This window comes from Rhinolophus ferrumequinum, chromosome 9 (assembly GCF_004115265.2).
Source record: "Rhinolophus ferrumequinum isolate MPI-CBG mRhiFer1 chromosome 9, mRhiFer1_v1.p, whole genome shotgun sequence".
NCBI classification, from domain to species: Eukaryota; Metazoa; Chordata; class Mammalia; order Chiroptera; family Rhinolophidae; genus Rhinolophus; species Rhinolophus ferrumequinum.
This window is the reverse complement of record NC_046292.1, coordinates 10,282,357-10,308,479: the sequence shown is the minus strand read 5'-3', so window position 1 is coordinate 10,308,479 and position 26,123 is coordinate 10,282,357. Positions and strand designations below refer to the sequence as shown.

At 49.3% G+C, this 26,123-nt stretch overlaps 1 protein-coding gene across 12 annotated transcripts in view; it reads right to left on the bottom strand.

The window, feature by feature from the left end:
• The window catches only part of FHAD1 (forkhead associated phosphopeptide binding domain 1), a 122,473-nt gene that overhangs the window by 11,002 nt on the left and 85,348 nt on the right, over window positions 1-26,123 (bottom strand). For 8 of the 12 annotated variants that reach the window (XM_033115852.1, XM_033115850.1, XM_033115854.1 and 5 more), the window contains 13 exons: window positions 23,860-23,967; window positions 21,033-21,206; window positions 19,005-19,230; window positions 17,355-17,439; window positions 15,194-15,300; window positions 14,147-14,306; window positions 12,827-12,959; window positions 8,758-8,887; window positions 8,089-8,213; window positions 5,366-5,461; window positions 4,699-4,919; window positions 3,990-4,155; window positions 599-679 (listed from right to left, as the gene is read on the bottom strand). In XM_033115852.1, coding sequence (XP_032971743.1) covers window positions 599-679; window positions 3,990-4,155; window positions 4,699-4,919; window positions 5,366-5,461; window positions 8,089-8,213; window positions 8,758-8,887; window positions 12,827-12,959; window positions 14,147-14,306; window positions 15,194-15,300; window positions 17,355-17,439; window positions 19,005-19,230; window positions 21,033-21,206; window positions 23,860-23,967 — 1,812 coding nt within the window. The remainder of the gene's footprint in view (window positions 1-598; window positions 680-3,989; window positions 4,156-4,698; window positions 4,920-5,365; window positions 5,462-8,088; window positions 8,214-8,757; window positions 8,888-12,826; window positions 12,960-14,146; window positions 14,307-15,193; window positions 15,301-17,354; window positions 17,440-19,004; window positions 19,231-21,032; window positions 21,207-23,859; window positions 23,968-26,123) is intronic. The other 4 variants (XM_033115855.1, XM_033115859.1, XM_033115861.1 and 1 more) reach the window with 2 other exon arrangements.

The window sequence follows — 26,123 nt, the reverse complement described above, 5'->3', positions numbered from 1 at the left end:
GGGAAAATCCAGCACCATCTTTGTTCTGAGAACACTTCTGAGCATTGCATCCATCCTATCTCATGGACACTGTGAACTCTGGACCACTCTGGGTTTCCCATTTGCCATGGGCTGCCAGAAAGCCCACAGTCAAATGCGGCTCCCCCTCTGACCGGTGAGGAGGTCGTTAAACGGGCACTTGGTCATCCTCATTCCTGGTCCATTTTGGACCCGCTCTTTCTCCTTCTTTCACTATTTCATTCTTAGGGCAGGGGTTCCTGGGGCTCCCCACTCCTCCCTTCTTCTTATGACCTGTCTCCAAGTTCCCAAATCATTTAGGGCCTAGGATGGTTGCTCCATCAGCCAAAACTACAGTTGCACTTCCCCTCTGCCTTCTCTCACCTTGAGATACTGGGTTAGACGCTTGTCTCTTAGATCATTTGTTAAGATTGCAGGCAGCGGAGGGGGCAGGGGCTGGGCTGGGGGAGGGGTGTGAGTGAAGGTGTGTGGCTGTTCCTTGGGCAGCACATGCTGGCACTTACACTCTATAAGCTCTTACCCTTGAAAACACTGTATCAGGTTTGTGCCTGGCTGTGAGATCAGAAAAACCTCTCCATACCTGCCTCTCTTTCTCTTTGAAGGAACAGTTGCAAGGTGTTGATTCTTTTGCATTTCTCTGTTCGGAATCCTCTAAACGTTCCTGAGTGAAAATACCAGGTGAGTAAGAGAGTGTTTAGTGTGTCCTTACCTGTGCTATTCTGGGGACACACCTCAGGGGCTTCTAGGAGACGCTGGGATTCAGGAGTTGTGGGCAAATGACGGGGGTAGGTGAGGGTATTTTTCTTCAGCCACCTTCTATCCAGACACAGTGCCACCCTGACCACATTTTACTTCTTCATCCTTGTGTGGGCCAGAGGGTCCCTCCTCTATCCCATTCTCATCCTACATGATATCTACCAATTTCTACCCCTTGGTCAAAAACACACAATTGGCACTGAAGGAAACAGGATCTTGAGAATACCTAGACCCAAGGAAATCTTGGAAAATAGTGAGTTAAACAGGATCGTGATGATGACGATGATGGTCTAAGAGCATCTATCGAGTGGTCCTATGTGCTAAGGTTTCTGTCCACATGCTCTCATTAAATCGAAGGCTATGAGTTAGCTGTCATTTTTATTTTCATCTTCAAGATGAGGGGATCTGGGCTAAATAAGCAGAGGGATGGTTAGGGGCTCTAGCTCGGCTGAGATCCACCACTTGGCAAAGCTGTGGCCATGCCCCGTGGCCAGGATTTGATTGGCAAGAGAGCAGAGCTGCTTCCGCAGCCTGAAGCAGCCAGTACACTTCAGCCTTTCTCACACTTTGGAGAGGGCTAAGAAAGAGCTTGCAGTGCTTCTCAAATGGCAACTTCTGTGCATTTAAAATTTCCTATTGAAAATTCCAGCCTTAACCCATTCACAAAAAGTATCTGGGCCTTTTCTTGGCTGTAGCCCTAGCTGTATTCACCAAATAGAAAAAAGAGATTCACAAAAGAGCTGCTGGCTTTGGGAGGACCTAGAAAGCAGGAAGTGGCTCAGGGTTTGCTGGACATGTCAACTGGCAGGAAGCTCTTTGAAAGAAATACAGGACTCGTCCCCTCCCATCCATCCACGAGTTGCCTTTTCTCTCCCCCATAGTAACCGAGCTTGCTGTGTGCCAGGCACTACAGACATCATGTCTTTGAACCCTTCCGCTGCCCCCGTGAAGCAGATCTCATCGTTCCCATTTTTGGTTGTTTTCGTTGAGGACTCAGATATTACAATTGTCAAGCCACTTATTCAGGGTCCCGTAGGGACAGAGGTGGGGCTTGAACCCTATTTGTTTAACTCAGAAGCCTGCCTGTGAACTCTGACACTGCCACCTTCTCTAGTGATGTGGGGAATGGGCCAGTGTCACTGTCACTCTGTCACGTGGACAGGGCTTTGGACTTAGGGCATTCCAGAGGCATCTGGAGGCTGACGACAAGGTTCTCTGTGAATGCTCAGCACTGAGATTTGCCCAGCATCTTATATCAAGTCTCATTTTCACAGCCAAAGGTATTAGTACGGAAGTATGACTTTTGATTCTGGCAAGTTCTGCTTGGTAAAGAGATGTTCAAACATTCAAGCGACAAATCACATTTGTTTTGGAGGGTGGTGGCGGCCTGGAGCTCAAGGTCAGTAATTTCATTTCCCAGTGCTTCGGCCACGACATCTCCATGAACAGGCGAAATTTTATATGGGAGACTGAAAAAATATTAAGGCTCCTTGTGAAAATATCAGACGTCAAACTTAAAACAAAAAGGAATTCTATTTTCCTTCAGTTTCCATTTTAAAAACGAATGCATACTCCTTGGAAGGAGCTGATGCTAAGACAGAGTGATACGAACACCCTTTAGAATCCAGCAAAACTTTAAAATGTATTACTATTATTTTTCCCGACAAACAGGAATTTCTGGAACATATGGCTAGCAAACCTTATGTGCAAACCCAAGTCCTGGTATGAAAACCCCAGGAGCAATGGTGAGTGGAGGTGAGGGGGACGCCTGGACGAGGGAGATGCAGACAGGAGTGGGTGTGGAAAAGTGGACCTGGGCTGGGGTGGGCAGCGGGTCTGGGTGGGCATCCTGTTTCCGCTACTGAGCAGCCAGGTAACATTACCCTCTGTTAACCTCAGTTTTCCCCTCTCTCAAATGGGCTGACACTCGCCAGCATTCCTCGCAGGACTGACGGGGAAGAGGAAGCGAGTGCCGTGTGGAGCAGGTGCCTGTCGCTCTCTAAGTGCTCAAGAAACAATGCCATCAGCGGGGCTATAAGTCTTTTAAATCTCGCCCTAAACTGTGAGTGCCATGAATCTGAAAGCTCCCAGCTCTAGCTCTTGTGGGGAACCCCAACACAGGTTCCACTCGCCCATTTCAGATCCTTCTCCACTGAAGGATGTCTAGTGCCCAACAGGCTGGCAACGGCTCCTGCATTGTGTATGAATGAGACAGTCCATGAATAATGCATGTGAAGCCTGATTATGCAAATCCTCAGGTTTTCTTACATTTTTCAGCCAGCACATGACAATGGTCTTTTTTGGGCCCTTTGCTGTCCCATTCTGTGGTACGGTGTCTCTGCTTTGGGGCCTCACCTGCCAAGCCCTGGGGAGTGCCTCAGAAGGGGTGAGCTCTCCAGACGGCACATCAAAGGAAAAGTCACAGCTCTGTCACTGGTCCAGCTCTCCCTGGCATTGCTTGGTGTGAAAGGAAACTGTCCTCTGCCTGAGGGAGCCCCATGAAACATTCAGAAAGAGGTCTGTGATGTTTAATTCAGAGCAGTGAATGCTAGAAATGCCACATCCGGTACTCCCTCAGAGCAGGACAGCGGCTTTCATTTCTGGGGCTATTAGCCAGGGAGCCTATTCTCTGGAAGGTTTGCAGGATGGGGAGCAGGCTTCTGCAGGGGACTCATCTTCAGTCAGGTCTTTACCTGTCTGTTCTGCACTAAAGAATGCATTCTTCAAGGACATCCACCCATTTCCATGCACCTGTCCATCCGTCCGTCCGTCCATCTATCCACCCAGCCACCCACCCGCCAAATATTTACTGGGTGTCTCCTATGTTCTGGGCACTCAGAACAGTGAAACCAAATCTTTGTTCTCAGAGATATTCCTCATCTATACATCCTCAGGACCTGGCAGAACAATAAAAATATGAATAATAGCCACCACTCACAAAAGTCCAGATGTGTTTCAGAGAGGGTCAGAAATGTGCCTGAGGTATTTCATGGACACGTGACCTGCCATGTCTTTGATGTTCAGCAGACGTGTCTTGCTCATCTCCATGCACAGTAGGTGGTAAAGCGAAGGTCTTCACCTAGGTCTGCCTGATGCCAAAGCTATTCTGCCACTTTCCTCTGCGTTAATAAGTGCGCTGCCCGATGCCCTGGGCCCTCCCTTTGCCAGGGAGCCGAGGGGCGGCCTCGGCGTTCCCGCGCCCAGTGCAGACGCACCTTCTGCTGCCTGGCCGTCCTGTGGAGCCGCTTCTCCTGGCGCAGCTGGAGCTCCGTGCGCTCCAGCGCCTCCTTCAGCAGCGCCTTCTCTTCCACCTCCTTGTAGATGCTGTCCTCCAGCCTGGCCACCTGCGACTGGTACATCTGCATGGAGACTCTGCTCTGCCTGAGCATGCGGGAGACACAGAGGCTCCTTTTCCTCCTCTTTCTCACTCACCACCAATGTCCCCGACCTGGGAGAGGCTCAAACCTGTCCCCTATACAGCCCACTTAGTGGTTTCATTACTCGCAGGCGAGAATGACGACGATTCGGGGTGTAGAGGGCTGAATAAACAGCAGATCAGTCGAAAAAGTGTAGCACGAGGGGCAAAGAGTATGTTCCCGACCCCTCCCCGTTTCCCAGCGCAGGTAGGGAGACCTGCACCCACTGCAGATAAGATGGACTACGACCAGTTCACAAACGGTAAAACACCAGACAGAATCAGGACAGAGAATGGAGAGCACTGAGCACGGCGGCGGCTGCTGTCGCACCCAGAGGCTTCCCCGTCTCAGGCCCTCGTCATTGTCCTGCCTCCCCTTCACCCCAATATTTTAGTTATTCCACACCCAGGTCTCTGCCCTCTTGTCCCAGTCTAGGCGTCTGCTGCCGCCCTCAGGTTTAGCCGGGAGAATGGAGGCCTGGGGCTTTCCACAGGGATGCGCGTGGTACCTGAGCTGTTCCATGTCCTTTTCGTAGCCTCTCAAGAGCTCCTCTTTCCTCTCCAGCCGGTTCTTGAGTTGGGTGATCTTATCAAACACCAGTTCGAGGTCCCTTTGTCGCAGCTGGTTGACTTTCTCCCTCTCTTTGGGGGAGAGGTATTTCATGGACACGTGACCTGCCATGTCTTTGATGTTCATCAGACTCCCGAGCGTCTTGCTCAAATCCATGTACTACAGGGAAAGCGTTTCACAGGTCACAGACCCGGCCCGAGACCGCTGGCGGCTGCTTTAAGGAGGCAAATGTCAAATTCTCTTTCATTCATTTCTGGCAATTGCAGAGAACAAACACGGGCTTTGGAAATGAGTGCAACTGGGCCTTTCAGTATGAGTTTCCTTTCCCCACATCCATTTACACTCCGGCTTTTGGAGAATGGGGGGGCTGGTGGTGGGAATGACAACAGATTGAAACACTCATTCTAATTCCCCAGTTTTTCAAGGAAGTCGGCTGCGCCATGTGTGACCCACGCGGGGGTAGCAGATGGGCCCTGGAGAGCCATTGTAACAACGGAACTCGTATGGAGCGTTTATGTTCAGTGAAACCGTCCCGTGGTTAACACTGACTGTCAGCAGGGGACCCAGCTTTGCACTGGACGGGGACAGAGGCTGTCTGTACATACCAGCTTTTCACTGAGCTCCAAAGCCTCAGCCACGTCCATTTTCCCTGGTTTCTCGGTGGCTAGGATGGGGCCTGAGTTGGCAAGGCCACCATGAGGCTGAAATATAAAGGAAATAAAAATTCTCTGTTGGAATTCCATGACGAATTTCTGCGCCTAGAAGTTCAAACACGGTGTGGTTACTGCACAAAAACTTGGGAGAGTTGATTTGCATGTCAGTGCTTGACCGTCCAGTCTGATTCCTTTGTCAACTACTTTCTTGTTACGGTTCCTACCCTTCAGAGTGTGACCCTCGTTGAAATGATGTATCACTTGTCTTGTTCTTGGGTCACTGTCATCCCTCTAGACCAGCAGTTCTCAACCAGAGGTGATTCTGTCCACCCTCGCTGTCCCCTCCCCAGACACTTAGCCATGCCTGGGCACATTTTTTGTTGTTAAAACTGGGGGTGGCAGGTGCTTCTGCCGTCCAGTGGGTGGACGGCAGGGATGCTGCCACACATCCCACAAACGCGGGATGGCTGCATGGCAAGCAATTACCTGGCCCGCACATATCAGCAGCGCTAATAGCGGGAAACCCTGGTCTAGAGGACAAACTCCAAGCAAACAGGAAGGGACCGTGTTGCTTTTGCTCACTGTCCCATTTCTTGTGCCTGCCATGGCACCTGGTACAGACTGGCATGGAGTGAGCAGATTTGTTGAATGAATGAAGGTTAACTAGAAAATAGTCCCCCTCCTGTTATTAAAGGAATCTGATTTTAATACCCTCATAACATTTGGCCAAGCCTTCTCCTAGTGCTGGAACCTCGTGGGTGAACATCCCGTCAGACCCTTTCCAGAGACAATGCACCATGGTATCATGGCTAGGACCCCAATCAGACAGCTGGCCACTGAAAGTCCCTAGCGACTGCGTGGAAAAGCCGCTGGACTGTTCAGGGAGTCTGAAGGACCGCAAACAGTCACAATAAATCTCCTTTAAAAACTAAACTGGGTTTTAAGTGCTTGCCATGTACCTCTCTTAGCCCACAGCATTTGCTGGCACTATACTGGAAACCTCTGAGATAAAAAAAAAAAAAAAACAAACCCCAAAACCCAACTACAAAAATATAGGGCCCCAAAAGTGACAGTGATAGATGAGTGGACAGATTGATCTATATATCTATAGAGATGAGAATAAAACGGTATTTGATGATGACAATCAACTGGGTAGACCTGCTGTAAAAAGAACCTGAAATGCCACTCAGTGTCTCCACCTTCCCCCCGAGCTGCATCCTCTGCACCTGTCTCCGGATCACCCCTTTTCCTGAGGGATAATCACCTAAGATTCTGGGCTACAGGGTTCATCCCCACTCCCTTCTCTGCAGACCAGCAGGGTCCTAGAGGCAGACTGCCAGGGACACAGACCTGGCTCCATCATTCATTAATCTGTGACCTGGGGTAAAGCACTTGACCTCTTGAAGTCTCAAGTTCTCTGATCTGTAAAATGGGGATAATGATAATCAGCACGACAGAAGGCTGCTGCGAGGATTCAGTGAGATGATGTGTGCAAAGAGCTTAGCTCAGTGCCTGGTACACAGTCAGCACTTAACAGATGTCAGCTATTCTTCCTTTTTAATTACTGCCAACCTCGGAGGACTGAGGTCTTCTAAGAGAGTTGGGAGGTTTCCTACCCTGTGGTGTCAGGGGTGGGATCAGGGGTCCCTGCCAAGGGGTAGGAGATCCAACTGAACTCTCCACGGGCAGACTCTCCCTTTACTTCAGCCTTGGAGAATGAGCATTTGATTTTATCAAGAAAACCTACACATTTTTGAAGACTTACATCTTTAGCAAATGTCTAGAAACTGTTGAGGACAATGTTGGTACAGATAGGATGACTTTATTATTTGTCCTAAAAGCCCATGTCTGTTTAGACCCAACTGCGGCAGCAAGCCCCATCCAATGCGTCTTGTGCCATGTATCAATCAAATACTCAAACAGCCATTTAGGGCGCAGGGCACCTTCAACTTAACAATCAAATCACTTCTGAAGATTCTGGCAAATAAAATTATGCCCCTTAAGAAAGGAAGGCTTTCTTGAGTAATACTATTTAAATAATAACAACAGCTATCATTTATTAAGTGTTCACTATGAGTTAGGCAGTGGGATAAACATGTAAACATAATTATCTTCTTTAATTTTTTCATCATCATTTTATAGCTGGGGCATGGAATTCCAGAAAGGAATTCCTCGTCCAAGGTCACACAACTTACAGAGCTAAGATTTCAAGACAGGTCCCTCTGACTCTAAAACTGGTGTCCTCTTAATCATGGCTCCCTTTAGCTACCCTTTATGTGTTCCTGTTTTTTCAGTTTACAGCAAAAAGCAAACTTTGGGCAAACTCATGGCATAGTGTTATAAAGTAGCCTTTGGAATAGTTTCTGCAGAATGTAACACACAGGTGAGAAGGAGGGCTGGCTAGAGGCTGACGTGGTGCAGTGTCAATGCAGAGATATATTATTCTATGGACCGACGGAATGCCGCCTTTCTGTTCAAACAGTGCATCACTGGTATGTAAGGTACCAACCATTCAGTACAACCCTTCAGTACAACCATTCAGCACCAGCCCATGAGGCAGGACCTGGCCCCGAACCATGGATACGCACGGCTGTGCCAGGGCACACAGACGGTGCCGCCCTCGTGCCCACCCTCCCACGCGTCAGTCACTGCAGAGACAAACTTGTTTGGGTTACCACTTGGATCTCTATTCTTGAGAAAGCTGGCAAATCAGGTTTTGCGTTCAATATTTTCTGGACATTTTTTTCCATTCTGATAGTCTTTAAGTCTAGAAATGATTCATTCAGGGGCTCCTTCTGATCTAGAAAAGAAATGATATAGACTCAAAAGAAAGGCTCAGGAAGAAGTTATTGCATGTAATAACCACCACTACTATTTACTGGACTTGTCCGAGGTCACACAGCTGAGATGAGCCTCACAGGGTTGAGGAGGGAACTTGAACCCAGGCTTCTGGGTCCCAGCCCAGGGCTCCACCCAGCAGCAAGCTGGGTGTCTTGAGAGCCCTCACCCCTCTAAACAGGGTATTGTTGGAGGCCCCTCAAGGTTGATCCTTGCTCAGTGTTTAGTCCATGACAAAGTTTCCACAGGGACACAGAGAAGTAAGAAAAAGAAGGACAATGTAGAAGGTTTTGTCATGAAATCCTATTTATTTAATATCAAGGCCTGACCTTGACTCTGAGATCATGTCTGCCCATTTCTTTTTTTTTTTTTGAATTATAACATCCTTTTGGTTATGAAATTATAGGGATAGAAGCTGGCAAATTGCTCAGTCCCCAAAGTGAACCCGGAGTCTATGGCCCATGGCTCTGAGCACAGACAGGCAGACGAGGAAGGAGGAAACTTACCTGACGAGTGGGCCTTCTCGAGTTCTTTAATTCGCACACGGAGTTCAGACAAGGCCTTTTTCTGACGCTGAATGATTTCCTCGTGTCGGGACCCTTTGCACTTGGCCCCCAGATCACTGAAGGACTGCTCCTGAGGCCAGAATGGTACAGACAGCAGCTTTTAGGGATGAGAATATCTCTCTTATAGTAAAAGAAATGTGAACAATTCATGTATAGCAGAAACCTTGTCACTTAGTCCTTTGGAAAATACCGTTAAGGGGCTTCAAGCAGATAAGGAATTTAACATTTTCATTTCAAATATAAAGTCACATCTAGGAAGATTTCTAACTTTCCTACCTACTTAGCATAATTATAAATAAAAGAGCCCCTCTGTGTTCCCGCCCCACATTTTATTTTTTTCTTCTAATATTCTTCTAAGCTTGGGTTTCCATTTGTTGTCATTCTGGTCTCGTCTCTGAAGAACATATCAAATTCTGCTCCAGGAAGGGCATTTTTAGATGAGAACACATGATACTTGCCTCTTAACTGGTAATAAGGATGTTGTCTAATATTTGCTATAGGGGGAGTTTGATAGATTGGCTCTTGGCTGATCTGGAGAAAGGAAAACCTTCCTCTGAGACTTCCATAGCCTCTGGTACTGCTCTGTCCAGCAGAACTTTGCGCTGTCATGGAAACATTCCATACCTGCACCATCCAACATGGCTGCCACCAGCCACGTAGCTCAAGTTGGGCTTACGAAGGGCACAGACAAGGGACGGTCTCCATCATCGTTTAAGGTCATGCGCCCCTTTGAGATGTGGAAGAATTCAGGGTTCCTTCCTCCAGAAACATTCACACAATAATTTGCTGGGGGTTCAGGGAACCCCTGAAACCTATTCATGGACTCCAAGTTAAACAACACTTCTCTAGGGTAAGCAATTCACTTATTCCCTCATTTCACAAAGATGTATTGAGCATTCCTTGGTCTAGGCCCTGGGGATGCAGCAGTGAATGATACCGGCAAAATTCCTGCTGTCATGGATTCGGCAGTCTAGTGTGGGGAGACGGACAGACAGACAGACGGTGAGATAAGCACAGAAAATATATGGTGGACAGTGGCGTTAAAGAGAAAACCTGTAAATGGGATGGGGTGTTGGGAACGGTTTTCAGTCGACCTGCTAGGGGAGGCCCCTGTCAAAATGGCAAGAAAGGGAAGAAACTGACAACTTGGTTCTTTTATAACAATTTTTAAAATAACAATTTGGTTCACTTTATATATTCAGACCATATGTATAAATATGTATAGAGCCAGACATTGGTTTAGGCACCGGGGAGAGATCGGGGAACCAGGCAGACGAGCCTGGTGCTATGGGGCTTATTTCTGTAAGGCAGACGTGACAAATAAGCATGTAAATAATTCCAGAAAGTGGTAAATGTTACCAGGAGAACAAAGCACAGGGGAGGGAAAGAGACATTCATCTGAGCTTTCTTTGAGGCATCAAAGCTTATTAAAGGCCTATGTGACATGTCCTGGGCGCTTAGCAGCCACGCTGGCCATCGGGGGTACAAGGCCCATGGCTGAGGTCCTCCTGGGGCTGGTCCTTCCCCACCCCCCATGTCCCCACCAGTCGTTCCTTCCTCCAGGCTCCGCACTCTGCTCCAAGTCTCCTCCAGGACAGGCTTTCCTGTCCACCTGATCAGAAAGAGCCCCACCCCCAACCATGATACTCTCTGTCCCAAATCCTGCTGTATATTTCCTCAGAGCGCTACTCCCACTGACAATTTGTTCGATATTGACTTGTTTATTGCCTGTCTCTCCCTTTCCAGAATGTGGACTCTGTGGGCAAAGTCTTTGTCTCCATTGTAGGCTGTCCCCAAGCACAGGAGATGCTCACTAAATAGGAGCTGAGTGAAAGGAGGTCAGAAAGAAGAGCTGGAAGGAGCTCGCCCCAGCTTTCCAGCTGGGACCAGGGCTCAGCAGCTGAGAGAAGCGGTCGCTCCATCTGGCTGCACTTAGTAGGCTGCACTTAGTAGGCTGCACTTAGTAGGCTGCACTTAGTAGGAACTCACTGGGTCCCGTTCCTGGCTCTGGCCTGCTTACAGGTAGTATGGCTGGTCCATTTCCCGACTGGTTCTACACTGGCCTCACTCTCTTTGATGGTGTCTGTTTGCCCTGGGAGTAAACACCTCAAGTGCCTGCAGTTGTGTGTGTGGGGGCAGGAGCTACTGACCAGTCTGGGCTGGGGCAGCACCGCAGCGAGGCTCAGTGACAGCCTCTACTCAGCTGAAGAGCACACCCGAACCCGCCATGACCCTCACTCATGGCCCTTCTGGGAATTTGTTTATTTAGAGAAGATGGAGATTCTTTCTCATACAACTCTTAAGCCCTCTGACCCACTCTGGCTTAGAAAGCAGGAAGTGGTCAGAGAGTGGAAACCATTCTGAGAAGAAACAAATACTTTTTCTCTTTTATCTTGCAGCCTCCCTCCCAGCCCCTCCTCAGCTAATCCCGCCTCACAATGGAAACTAATAATCTTGGCGACCAGTCAACAATCCATTCCAGCAAACACGTGCAGAGTTGGAGGAGGTCTGGTGTGGGCAGGGACCCTGTGCGTCCTCCTGAGCCCAGTACATGGCCTGGCATACAGCAAGTGCTCAATAGTTGTCGAACGAGCGAATGAATACGGGCCAGGTTCTGCACTGACAGCTTGGGATTCCAGCAGGAGGGAGACCTGCTCCCTGCCCCACGGGGCTTAGCTGCGTGGACCCACTGTGGCCCCTGCTCCAGGCCACCCTGAGCAGCGAGGGGACACTTCTGTTAAAGTGCCCTGGGCAGCGGTCAGTGCCAAGGACAGCTGCTGGGCCGCCGAGCCCGTTCGTTGGAGCTGTGTGCAGCCCTGGCTCACTGCTGTTTGGCAGGAGAAAGGCAGCTTTGAGGAAGCAGGAAGGCAAGCTGACACATTTGGCCCTGTTTCCAAGTGAAAATCCAAAGCCCATTACCGAAACACCCTGCTCTCTAGTTTCATAAAACAAAGGGGGAGGTGACATTTGGGACTCCAGGAAACCTGGGGCCTCGAGGAAGCACCATACCCTCAGTCAGCCAACCACGGGCAATGGGAGCCTCGCAGCCTCAGAACGGGGCCAGGACCAAGTGCCACCTTTGAGGGCCATGTGATTAAGGCTCTGCTCACTCAAAGACACACTTGCACAGTGGGGACTTCCGGGCACGCAAAGGCTTCTGGGAAGGCACCCGAGAGAAGTCACCACGAGACAGCGCAGGAGCATAAATGGCACAGCTCCTTGGGAAGGCATCTTGGCCCCAACAAGCACAACTAAGATGTCCTCTGGATCCAGCAGTTTCACATCTAGGAATTTGTTCTACATACGCACAAGGATAATAACTACGGCAATTTGCGAAAGCAGAAACCACCCAAATGTCCATCAACAGTGGACTCCTTGGACAAAAGGGACACAGTGGAATTCTATGCAGGCATTTAAAGGAATGAGATAGATCTTTATATATTTACTTGACAAGATGCCATTAAATAGTGTTATGCTGGGAAAAAAAGAACAATTTGCAGAATATAGATGGCTTGATACCATTTTTCGCAAAAAATATGTTAAATAAATATAGGTATATATAGGTTTGTGTGTGTTTGTGTTTATAAATAAAATTCATTTCTCGACAACCCCACGAGGTGGTTGCGGACTGTTGTTACTGACGAGGGAATCGGCTCACAGTAACCTGAGGTCACCGTGTCTGAGAGGAGGGGTCGGCATTGGGACACAGGCAGCCCGGATCCAAGCCTGGTCCCAACTGTGGCACAGGCACAGTCACGACTGCATGAGTGCGTGGCGGTCTCTGTGAGGAAAAGGTCTAACAGTACGTGTGCCAACCTGTTGACAGCTGTAGTCCCTGGTGACTGCCATCGGAGAGGCAGGCCTTCTGCTTTTTTACTTGTACGTTTCCTATAATATGAGCAATACCCCAGTACCAGCTATTTTTGGAGCATTCAAAAGCACAGAAAGGCACCACTGGGTTCTTCCTTAGCTTGTCCTCCCAGGGGGCCAGGACCGGGCGGGCACTCACCTCTTGGCTGCTCAGGAAAACATCGGTGTGCATTGGTTCTATCTGCACTGAGATGTCACACATCTGGGTCGGACTCCTGGGCTTCTGCTCCTTCTCCTTGTGTAGCTGAAGTCTGTGTGTCTCTTGGGAGGCCCTGGGGCAGAGCAGATGAGTCACTGAGCAGCAGGTCCCAGGGACCCTGAATTACCTTTGTACCCCCGGCAGAACAGGGAAAGGAACTCCATTCATACAGATATTAATGACTAAAGTCTTCAAGGCTTCTAGTCTCCTGCCTACAGATTTCTAGAGAACGTAGTTTCTGGGGCCTTGTAGGAGTGGCCAGGGCAGTAAGCACCCAGCTGCCCTTGCTTCCTGCACTGGGTCTGGGGGACGCCTGCCATGTCTTTCACAGGGACATTTACTGCGTGTCTGCTATGCCTCATACTTTTACGTGTTAGCCTTTCTATTTCTCACAACAATCCCATGGGTTTGGGACTCTCCTTGCCCCATTTTAAAGACGAGGACAGAGACATAGAGCAATTTGCCTGTGGTCATGGAACTTGTCAGTGGAAGTGCCTGGCTTTGAACCCAGGCAGCGTGGGTCTGGGTTCAGCGTGGGTTAGAGGCTGCCCTTCTAACCACTTGTGACTCTGCCATGGCCATGAGCCAAGAGGCACACGAAGCTACAGGGTGTACACATGACATCAACTTCATTCAGACTCTCTCAGGGAAACCATTACTCTCATGTCAAAATAAGGATGAGCGGTGGGTGAAAATGCAAACTCACGTGTATTTTTTAAAATAATCCATGGGATAAGGATATTTTGTATTTATTTTAAGCTGACCCCTGACACCCTCAATTTATGTATTTGTTCAATAAGTATTTATTAAGTTCTCTTTGTGCCAGGAACTGTGTGAATGCTGGGAGTCAAAACCAGGCAAGGTCTATGCAGACGCTGTCCTCATCGGGAAGGCAGGCAATTCAACACAGACTGAGTGTATGACAAATGTTAGGTTAGGCAAAGGGCAGGGGCTGAGGGACCCCAGGCAGAGCAGCAGCCCTTGTCTGCGTTTGATGAGGGTGAGTGACAGAGGGCTTCCTGGAGGCGGTGGCATTTCAACTGAGACCTGTCATCTGGAATACTGGGTAGGAGTGTTTGAGAAGCACTGAACTAAACAAAGCCCTGTTTTGACTGATGAGGCTGTGAAGCAAACAAACGTGTCATTCATCCATCCATTCAAGTCTTTAAATCAGCATTAACTGGGCCCCTCTCCCTCTTCAAGGCTCCTTGGACACGGGTGTGCCTGGGCTCCCCACGCCACGCAGACCTTCCCACACACCTGAGTGCCTCCTTGAGGACCTCCAGCTCCCTGTCCTTCTTCTTGACCAGGCTGGTCATCTGCGCCATATTTTCCTTGAGCACACTCAGTTCCTTGTTTTGCTGTTGGACCAGTGCCACGTTCTTCTCCAGTTCCATCTTCTGCTTCTCATTAAGCTCCCCTGGGAGCAACATGAAAGCTGGTGAGGGGGTGTCCCGCCTTGCGTCTCTGCTAGGGCTACAGCAGATCTGCCAGGCCCACAAGAACCACGAGGCGGGTCCACCCTCCGGGAATTCTCAGGGGGCTTTGGTAACAGCCAGGAGGTCTGCTTGCATCTTAGCAAACAGCAGGAAAACAGCACACAGGCATTGCCTGTTAGTGAGTCCTGGCTCTCCGAGGCACGGAGTACCCCTGCCTTACCCCAGTACCTGTGGCATTTTAGGGCATGCTGGTCTACTTTCAGCTGCCTGTATCTGCATCTGTTTGCCTAACGGTGTTCTAGGCCTCTGGAATCTGCTGTGCTCATGTGTCTGCCAGGTGCAACAGCCTCCAGTGACAGGTGGAGACGCGCACACAGCCCCCAGGTGGGCCACCCAGAGGTCGGAACCCAGAGTTATTTTGCCCTACTCTAGGCGGCCCCAAATGTCCACATCAACCCTAGGAAGCAGGTGTGTTGTAGGTGATTCTGCCTCAGAGGAAGGGGGCCTGGAGAGAATCCTGCCCAAGGTCCCAAAGCTGGTGAGTGGTAGGGCGTGTGCAGCCTGGCCTGCTCCAGGAGGGAGCCTTTGCTTCTACAGACAAATCCTCAGTGGTAAAAGGGAATTCTCCCCAATAAGAATGTTGCATTTCAATGCACAGGTCCAGCGCATCCTGAGAATGTTCCCTGAGGCCCCTTGCTATGAAACCAGTGCCACAGCCAGGATACAGCTTTTGCTGACCCTGAGTTACAAGCCCAGGAAAGCAGATCGAGTGGGGTGTTTAACTCCAAGCTTTCCAACTCTTCAGCCCCGTTTCTTTCCTTTCTTGAAGTGGGTCAGGGAGTTAAGACACACAGGTAATCATACAAACCTCTCAAATCTGACATTCGGCCACGAGCTTCCATAAGGTTTTTCCTCAAGCTCACGATGACCTCCTGCTGAGATAGGATTTCCTTCTGCGCACTCAATAAATCCTCTCTGAAATTCATAGAAACAGGCCCTATAAGTTCAACTCAGTCTCTGTGGTGTCTTGACTGCCCGGAAAGGGCCAAATCCAAACACAGAGTGATCGCCTGTCAGTGGTAGTCCATGCGATACCAGTCCCAGCAAGGGCTGGATAAGCACGCGCTTTACACATTCTCAAAACAAAACTTCACTTTGGGGCACTGTCATTAAAAAGAAATACATCGCGATAGAACAGAGGATCCCGGCTGGGTTTTGTTGAGGTTGAAATAGGATTCGCATGAGGGTGACACCTCTTCCTGCTCGAGCATCCTCCGCATGAACTGATAAGACTTTTGAGCTTGGTGAAAAGAGCAGGGAAGACTATTTCTTTGGAGGGCCCAGGGATGCTTGGAAGACGAGGAAGAAGAGAGAGAGGAGGACAGTATGGCTTTTGTTCTCCCGTTAGCTTCCTGCAGTTCCTGATGGAGAGAGGTGGGGCCAGAAGTAAAAGGACGGTGTTCATGGAACCCTTTGTGATGTGTGGGCGTTGGGGCCCCGATAACTAGAGGGACATGGGGAGGGTGAGAGGAGGACAGCTCCTTCTCCACCACTCCCCAGGGGGCAGGGCATCTTTGGCACCACGAGGCTCAGGGTGATAGATGGGGATGGCTACGCCCAGGGAGGGGTGTTTACGGGAAGGGGCCCAGAATAGAGGGTGAAGTGCCTTGACCGGGTTTAAGTGAGAACATGGGATGTGTTTCTGAGCAAGTGAGAGGCATCTTAGCCCTGAGGAAGTCATGTCGTGTGTGTGTGTGCATGTGTGTGTGTGTGTGTGCACGCGCGCGTGTGTTGGGAGCAGGAGGAAGAGCTGAGGTCTGGCACATTCCAAAGGGGGTGAAGAGCCTTTGGGCAGGAATGAATGTCACTTAGTTTGAGTTCACAGGCTTTTGAAATCCAGGCTCTTCTTACATAGACTCTTGAAGGTAGAGTGTATGTTTGTTATGAAATAAAGCAAAATACTGGCAGGTTGCGTGTCAAAATAAAAAGACTGGTGATCAGTGGAAGGGGAATGACTCTATACTCGTATGTATCCACATATGCATCTGTGGGTATGTATGTGTCTACCTCTCATCTCTCAATCATATCCATCCATCCATCCATCCATCCATCCATCCATCCATCCATCCATCCATCCATCCGTCTGTCTATCATCTATCTATCTCCTTGGCTATAACCCTTTCAACTTGAGGATGACACTTTAAGTCTTAAGAGTGTCCGCGAGCTAAGAAGTGGGAAGGAGAAGAGCAGTGGGTGCGGAGTCTTCTCCAGGCCATGGCGCTGCCATCTTTAGAGACCATTCTACCGGGAGGAGGCACGTAGGGACTTTTCAAAATGTGGAGGCTGCGTATCTTTGCCTTTGGGAGGTTAAGGGCCCTACGACATTAGGCTCTGGAAACGGACGCAGTGCAAGGATCCAGCTGGTGGTTTGTCTTCTTCGAGAACCTTTCTCTGCATCTATTAGTGCCTTCTTATTTGCTGCTTGGCAGTGGCTTTCCCAACCTTGGGTTTGTTTCTCTGGAAATTATCGGTTCCTCGAGACTTAAGGTATAGACTTTTGGGTTGGGAGGGATCTTCAAAGTCTTTCAGTCCAACCTCTTAACTTTTAACCCTCCCTAGGACCACTCCACCAAGGAGTCTCCACTGGGAAACCGCCACTGTCTGCTCGTCCTGAGCAGGTACTTGGGAAAAAAAGTGCGTCACAGTGTTTAGCTGGCATCTACCGAGCGCCCGGCCTGTATCTCCTTATTTCACAAACAAGGAAGTGAAGGTCCCGAGAGGTGACGTGCTCTGCCCAGGGACACACAACTGGAGAGTGCTGAGTCGGCCTTTGAACACAGATCCACCCAAGTTTTTCCACAACACCACCCTGACGTGATCAAGGAATTGAGACATTTCAATAACAGTGAAAAGACACCAGACTCAACTCCTTTTTTTCAGATTCTGACAAAGTGGCCAGAAGTAGGGTTTTGTCTGTTTGTCTTTGCTCATGTGGCACAGCGGTGATGACAGGCCCTTTGGGTACTCACATCAATAGCTCACACTGGGCATCTTTGGCACTGCTCTCCAACGGTGGCACTGGGGGAGGGTTCTGCTGTATTTCCTTCTCCTGGGCTGAATCGGGGACAAGGGAATGTTAGGATAAGTGTCGGGCAGCAGACGCTTTTCTTCCCTGCTGCTTATCAATGCACCTGAGGCTTTCCCAACCTATAAACTCTCCCTACACCCCGCAGCCCTCTCAACCTCCTGGGACCCACCGTCTGTTCTGTGTCATAGGCTGGGGACCCCTGCACCCCACCCCATGATGAGCTCATGAAATCTTTCCAGTCACTGTATAAGGCAGGGGTCACTAACTCCATTTACAGGTGAGGAAATGGGCGTAGGAGTGACGGAGGCTGCAAGCTGGTGAGAGGTGGAGCCTTAACCGCTGGGTCACACCTCCTTCCGTATTTCCTCCTCTCTGCTCAGGTGAGTCTTGTCCTGTCCTCACCTCCCACTGACTCCTCAGCCCACTGTCTTCTGGCTTCTATGCTCACCACTCAGTCACATGGTCACTCATTCATCTATTCATTCAACAGTTCTTATGGGATGTCCGCTTTATGGCAGGCACTGATGTAAGGGTGGGGTGACAAAGAGGTGTCACCCTTCAGGTTCCAGCTTCAGGTCCCCCCTCTAACCTGGCCCTGGGTTGGGAAACAGTCCCACTCCAGGCCCTTGCCCTGGTGCCCTGTTCATCCTGGATTACCTGCCAGGGCAGTAATTCGGTTAACTGCAAGCACTCTGCCTGGCTTGCCCGTCACTGAATCCTCAGTGCTTAGAACGAGCCTGAAACATACTAGATGCTCGATTAGGAGTGTGAGTGAATGAATGCAGGAGGTGAGCCCTGACAGCTCGTCAACTGGCTTGAGACTAGGACTGTGGTTCTCAACGAGGGGTGAGCTTGCCCCCCACCCCCAGGACATTGACAAAAATGTCTGCGGACATTCTCGGTTGTCGCACCAGCGTTGGGAGGTCCCCACTGGCATCTGGTGAGCAGAAGCCAGAGATACTGCTCAGTACCCTGTAGTGCACAGGATGTCCCCATCACAAAGGCTCGTCCAGCTCCAATGTCAAAAGTGCTGAGGCTAAGAAACCCTGGCCTGAGGCCTACACTTCTGGAACTCTTCTCCAGGTAGCTAGTGTCTTTGCAATAAGATGATCACGCTGGCCATTTAGGGCAAACAAATGCTCACGACTCTGAGTTCTGTTTCAGCCTCTTTTGTGTTTACCTTTTAAGAAACAAATCCTGGCTGGTTATGCAAGTGAATTAGACAACATCACAAATTGCTGATGGCAGAAGGAAACCTTTGAAAGGCTCCTGCCCGGGAGGTTCCCACGTAGGAAAGATGAAAGCCTGACATGCTGCTCTGACACCCCTCACGGCCCTGGCAGCCCGTGTGCCTTGCTGGCTGACTGGCTCTGCACAAAGGGTGTCCAGACTCATGGTTGCTGCTTCTGTTTATCTCGGGCCTTGAGGACCCCTGACCTTGTTGGGTACCAAGGACAAAAGGTGGCGCCAGGGATGAGCGAGCTTTTCAATACACACAGCCCTTTTCCTACCCATCAGCCCATCGGGACCCACCGGACAATCAGAACCTGCCCCGAACACTAAGATTTCCTCCTCGTCTCTTTGGACCAACCTGAGTCACTGTTCTTCAGAGTTGCGATCTCTCCTTCTATTTTTTTATGGTGCTCAGTCACTTTTTGGAGTCTTTTTTCTAGACTCACGATCGTCTGGGAGTGCTGTTTGATTTGCTCCTTGTATTCCAGGATTTCTTCTTCAAATCTGTGTTTCTCTGATTTCTGTTCTTCTTGGAGGGCCTTTACAGTCTGCTGTTGCAGCTGCATCCGCCCCTCCATCATGATCTGGGAAAACAGAAACGGCTACTGTGATCGTGGGAGCAGGATCTGATGAAAAGAACAATAACAACATGTCCCCTTTGCACCCGTGGGCACTGAACTTGGTCCCGCCGCAGGGCCTTTGCACGTGCTATTCCTGCTGCACGGCACACTGCTCACCTAGCTCCTTGCATGGCTGACTCCTTGTGTTTCAGGTCTTAGCTCCAATGTCACCTCCTCAGAGAGGCCCTCCCTGACTGCCTATCTAAAAGAGCAGCTCGAGATGCTTTCTATTTCATCACCCTGTTTTACTTTCAGTCGAGGCACTTATTACCATGTGAATTATCTAATTTCTTTATTTCTCACTCCCACTAGAATGTAAGCTACGTGAGGGCAGAAACTTGTCTTTTCTTACTGACTGATATACCCACAGCATCAGTGCCTTGGTCCCTGCCACAGGCTCTAGACTGAGATGCTTAGGAAATAGTCATTGAATTGATAAATGAACAATTTATAAGAAAAAAAGCAATTTATAAGAAACAATTTATAAGAAAATTAATTTTTTCTTCTATGAATTTGTATTTCTAAAGACCAAAAATTACCACCAAGTGGTGAATCAGACCCTTTCCCAGGACTGTTCTCTCCTTCCGGTGCTCTTCTGGGCGCTTCCTCTCAGTGCCTCATCCCCGACCCCCGCCACCTTTCCTGACAAGCCTTCCTCTGCTCCCTAATGACGTCATTCTCCTGCTCCCTGTTCCCAGTTGACATGCTAGGCCTTGGTCTTCATCTCCTCCTGAAGGGTAAATTCTTTGCCTGAGAAGCTCACACACACCCACTGTTTCAACAGCCATGCCCACGAGGCTCTCCTCCAAGTTTAAACATGTTGTCTTGCTTTCTCCCCCAAATCTATTGTACCACTGAAAGTCTGGGGCACTTCTGAACTGATACCCCACTGCTGCCTCAGTCTGATCTCTTCATTTTCTCTGGAAGAGCGCCCTCTCCACAAGAGACCACCCCGGTCCCCAGACCTCCGTATTTGCCACCCGTACGCTGTCATCTCTCAAGGTGCCCTGGCTTGAAGCTTGCCCGTCTCCTTTGGCACCTATTCTCTTGGTACTCATGTCTTGTCAATCACTTATCAAGTCTGCCATTCTCGTAATTCTCTGTATAGCGACTCCTTCCTCCCCACTCCTCTGCCTCCCCCAGTGTCCAGGTCCTTATCATTCTGGACTCCAGCAGTGGGCACCACATGCCATACCCGGAGCTGGTCTCTCCAACTGCAGACCCTCTCAGATTCACTTAGTGGACTTCCCATCACCTCCTGGCGGTTGAATGTATGAATGACAGATGAGTACAATATTGGCCCTGGATGGTGGAGAGCCTTGAATACTGAGCTAAAAATTTAAAAACATCTTAAAGTCTGCAGAATAGTCACGGATCACTAAATTCTGGGGCTCCTTCGTCCTTCAGACTGATCCTGAGAGGATCCTGTATTACAACATCTAAGAATGCCCTGGAGAGAGGGCATCATAGCCTCTGTTTACCTTTCAGACTAAACCAGTGCTTCTCAACAGAGGGTGATTTTGCCCCCCAAGGGATATCTGGCAAAATCTGAAGACATTTTTGGTTGTCACAATTGGGGGGGACGGTGTGACTGGCATCTAGTGGGTAGAGACCAGAGATTCTGCTCAGCTTCCCACATGCACAGGACGGCCCTTACATCTGACTCAGAATGTCAGCAGAGCCGAGGCAGAGAAACCCTGTTGTAAACCACACATTCTCATGGTGGTGTGATCGTGCATCGAGAGAAAAATTCTCCCATCCCTTACCATTTTTGTCTTGGCAGTTTCCAGTTCAGTTAATGTTTCATTTAATTTTGTGGTGAGGCTCTCTGCTTTCAGACTCTCAGTCGTCTTTGTTTTTTGAGTCTCTTCTACCATGGCCAGTGCGTCCTTTAATTTATTATTTAAAACATCTTCCTTTTGCACTTTTAAATCTATTTCCTAGACAAACAACAAACATCAAATGAAGAGAAATTCAGGAATAAATATTTCCCCTCGTCTCCCCACGCCCCATTTTCAGACAGGAGGTGAACTTTGTTCTCCAGATCCTTTTTAAGCCCAAAGTCCATGCTTGCTCTGGAAGGTTTCAATTATTTTATGAACGCTCTTTTATATTCAGCTGACATCTGTCTCCTTGTGATTTCTGGTCTCTGAGCTCAGTTCTGTCACCTGGAGCTCATTGAGTAAGTTTTATTTCTCTTTTATGAGACAGCCCTTTAAATATTTGAGGAGGGCTGTCATGTCTCTCTCTAAATCTGTTTTCCAGGATAACGGTGCCGAGTTCCTTCACCCTTTATCACAGGACCTGCCTCCAGAACACTCCTGCACTTTCCTCCTTGGCTTTGGCACCAGGATGACCTCCTCTCCCCCCTTATCTCCCTCCCCCCCAACGGCATAACAGGACGCCAGTCATCTTGTCCTTGCACATCCTATCCCTCCTGGAACACATTCTTCCCATCTTGGTTACTATTGAGAAATCCCAGTGTGTGCAGACAACGTGGGGACCTGGCCTAAGGAGATGTTCACCGGGGACCCTGGCAGGTGGCAGGTATCCCACAGAGCAGCCTGTCATCTATAGCTCACACGGACACACTCCAGGTGTCCCAGAAAATTCACAACACACTGAGATGGTTTTTTTGATGGGCCATGAAGCTGCGTAAGGGCCGACATGCCGTCTGGCATCTGTTCTTGCCAGCTGACTCAAGGACAGAAGAACAAAGTTCACTGTTCCCACCGGTCTGAATTTATTTCTCGTCTCCACTTTCTTCTCTTTCTTTTATATAAATCCTATTTTTGCCTGTGCAGATGAAATGAATCTTTCAATTGCTCTTTGGTGTATACAGGCCAAATAGCATGCAAATAAGCAACTCAGTGTCTGAGTGTGTCTTTGACCTTGAAGTTCCTTAGTCTTTCCTGGCAAAGGGGGGATAGCTGGGGAGGAGACCTATTTCTCCTTGTCTGGTGTGATGCCACCAGCCTGTCTTGAGGGTTGTCACAAAACCCTGCCCTCTGATGTCAACACGGTTCTAAGGCTATTGTTGAGGACACTTCTGGTTGCATTACAGAGTCTATGTGACGATCCCTCGGAAGCATTCATTCCTTCTGGGCTGAGTACCAAAAATGGTTTAATTTCCACAAGGAATTGGTCCATTTTTTCCTGTGAATTACACAACTGGGCTTTCCTTTTCACTGTAACTGCTAGAATAAAAACTGTGACCTATTCATTGATTTCATGATACACACGCATCTATGTATATAATTTTTTTTTGCATTAGTCTCATTCCTGATCCATTTCATGCCCCAATTAATGCACTCTAAACATTTATTTTCTCCTTTTCTTGTACCCCTAATTGAAGTATTTTATGAAAGATCCCATGGTATATCACTTGGGGAAATAACAAGGCTGCATTTCTTGGGCTCTCTCTCAGCCTGCAGCGTCATGCCTGCACACGGGCGGTCCTCCAGAAGCTGACGAGTCTTGCATCGCTTCCCCCAGCCCTGGTCTGCCTTCTCTGGATACACGACAGTTGGTCAAAGCACTCTTTAAAAATGCCCAGGACTGATATGTAATGCGGATGTGGTTTATTGACTCTTGTCTCCCCGAGCAGTGATGCTCCAGGTGCACGAGCATGACCTGGGCTGAAAATGCAGATTCCTGGGCCTACCCCATAGAGAGCTAATTAGAATTTCTAGGGGTGGGGCCCCAGAAATGGGCATTTAAAATAACTTTGCTGGTGATTCTATGTATGCTAATGTTTGGGAAACTTTCTTTGAAGAAAATGATTCAAGATTGACGTGAAGAGACCTTTTTAGTCCCACTTGGTCTTGAAAATATTTTGAAATTGTATTTACCTGCATTTAAATTCATTGTCAGGTTGTGTGTTTATTGCTTCCTTTGACTTTGAGATATTGGCCATTGTGTGTGTCAGTATGTGTGTGTGCCTCCTTGTACTGTTGGATCCAGGAAGGGTGAATTACGTCCTACAGCTTGGAGGTGCCCAAGGCAGGGTCATGTACAATAACCACGTCTACCCTCCTGTGTCTTCTACTCCCAGAAATAATCGTAAATGCGGTTTGATTATGAAGGTGATAATGATGATGACAAGTTCTCGGGGAGAAATGACATCAAGGTGATCAGAAGTTCAGGCGTCCATATATAGACACCCCCTGCTTTACTCCAGGCAGCTGAGCCCACACAAAGCTCAAGGACAGCAGAGAGGGGAGGGGTGACGGTGAAGGATTCAGGAGTCAGATGGTCCTGGGTTCAGATTCTGCTCCTTCACTCCCTAGCTGTGAGCTCATAATAACAAAAGCAGCCAACACACACACACAGCATTCACGGAGTGCCAGGAACTTTTCTGTGTGTTTCCTGTGTGTATTAGCAATGAAGCCTCACAGCTCAATCAGGTTGATCTATTGGTATCATCTGTATTTCCTCAGTGGAGAAACCAAGGCACAGAGATGGTAAGTAGCTTGCCTAGTGTCTCACAGCCAGAGAATGGCAGAGGTGGGATTTGAACCCAGACCTCCTTCCTCCCGAGTCTGCTCTTAACCATGCCGGGCTCCTCGGGTCTTTCCACGGTGAGACTCATACCTCTTTCTGCTTGGTTATGTGGTTCTCCAGATCTTGCACCTTTTTCTTTTCCTTCTCGATGGCCTCCTTCGCTTTGTGTTTCTCGTAGGTGATGCTGCTCTCTGAAATCTGGAAGTCATCCACAAGTGGTTTGAGGGTGTGCGCACGAGAAAGGAAGGGAAATGACAACACAAAGGGAAGCCAGGATTAGTAATCGTTGAAACCAGTGAGTCAGGGTTTGGGAGCAAGAACTCAAGGAACAGGACGCCTGTTGGAGAGAGAGGTGAGAATCTTGGCACACCCACCATGCTGAGAACCCGGAAGTCACATCTTGGTTAGTCATATGCATAAAAGAGAGTTATTCATCGTTCAGGATTTCTGGGCTGGTGTTCAGGAAGTGACATAGTGGTGAGTGTTCAGGTCACAAGGCGTTTGATGCTGGGGCACCGAGTACACTGGCATGTGTAGACAGCAATGTGGGTCCTTGTGGGGAAGTACCTGGCTTTTTGGGAGGCGGGGGCGGGGAAAGAGGCAGAGCGGAGGAGACACCTCCTGTCCCAGCAGACCCGGTCCCTGTGGCAGTCTCTCCCCAGTCTACAAAAGCTTGAGTCCAGGGCAGTTTGGAACTGAGAACATACCCCCCCCACCCCCACCTCCCCCGTAGGTCTGATGATGGCGAGGGGCCTGCAGCCTAGCCGCCCCCACACAAGCCCCAGGAGATATGCAGTCAGAACGGGGCGGGAAACTATTGCAGTTAGGACTCCATACAAATATAAAGTTCACAAGAAAAATGTTTTAAATATATGCATACATGCCTAGACAAAAGACTGGAGAGATATCTACCAACATGTAAATAGTGGTTACTTGGGGGGGAGTTAGGATTATGGCAATTTACATTTTCTTCTTTTTACTAGTCTGTATCTTCTCAATTTCCTTTAGGGAACATGCATTATTTGGCCAAAAAGAAAAACTACTGAGAATTGTTCTAGGGAATGCTATGCTGGGCGGTGGGCCCAGCCTTCGGGGATGCGTGACCCTGGAGAAAAGACAACCTTCCTGTTTAGCAGCGTGCCAGAGGTCTCCATCCCCACTCTGCTCCGCACACCGGCCTCGCTGGCCCATCCAGGCTCTGACTCACCTCTTTGCACGGACCTGGTATTTTCCTACTGTCAAGTCTGCTTAAGACTGTCCAGTCCCCCCCTTCCCCGCTGCCAGTCTACGTCTTGCCTGTTGTAAGAGGCCCTGTGGGGAGGGCTCCTTCCCTTCTCTTATTATTCACTGCTCGACATATCACAAGTAAAAATAATGATGATACTGACACTCTTTAAATGTGAGTGCTTGGCATCGTGCACTGAATGCACCAGTGCATCTAATCCACAAACCCCAGACTGCACCTGCCCAATTATCCCCATTTTACAGGTAAGAACACAGAGGCTGCAAGAGGACAGGTAATGTGCCAAGGTCACATAGACCAGGAAGTGGTGGTGTAAGCTCGGATGCCACCGCCCTGTCCTAACCACTCTGTCATCGGCCTCTGAACCCTACCTTACCTGTCCTCCTGACTCAAACCCCTATCCAGAGGCAGGAGACAGGCTTATATGTTCACGCTCAGGCTGGCCCAGAGCCTGCCACCTGTCCAGCAAGAGCCGAGCTTCAAAACCTCACCTCTGGCCCATCTGTATAAGGGATACTCTGGGGACAGCTGCCAACCACAGTTTGGGTCCCACCCCTCAATGAGGCTTGCTCTGTGTGGTGCTTGCTCCCTCACCCACCTGGACTCTGACCTCAATTCCCTGCACGGGCTGGCACAGTCCCATTGCCAGAGTCTTTGCCTGACTGTCCAGCCCCCAACCCCTTGCTATATTCACCATCCTCCCCACCCCACCTGGGCAGGTGATTCACAATGAATGCACTGACTCCTCACAACAAACCTCTAGGGTGGTTTTGTCACTAGACTCACATTACAGATGAGGGCACAGAGAGGGCCAGGAGCTTGTCCAGGGTCACACAGCATGTTAGGGCAGAACTGGGATTTGAACCCGAATCGACGCTAAAGCGCACCAAGCTCTCCTGCCAGGCCTCACTTTGCATACTCTGTATCTCTCTCCTGCTTTCTTACCCAGCCCTAATTTGGCTTCCATCTTGTTCCAGCTTTCATTTCATTCCTCACGCCACCATCCCTGTTCCTCTGGCTAACTTAGGTCCCTGTCCTTTGCACTCGGCCACTTTATCCAGTGACATTCTCTATCCCCAGATGCTCCCTTGCATGCTTCCTCTCCCCTCTA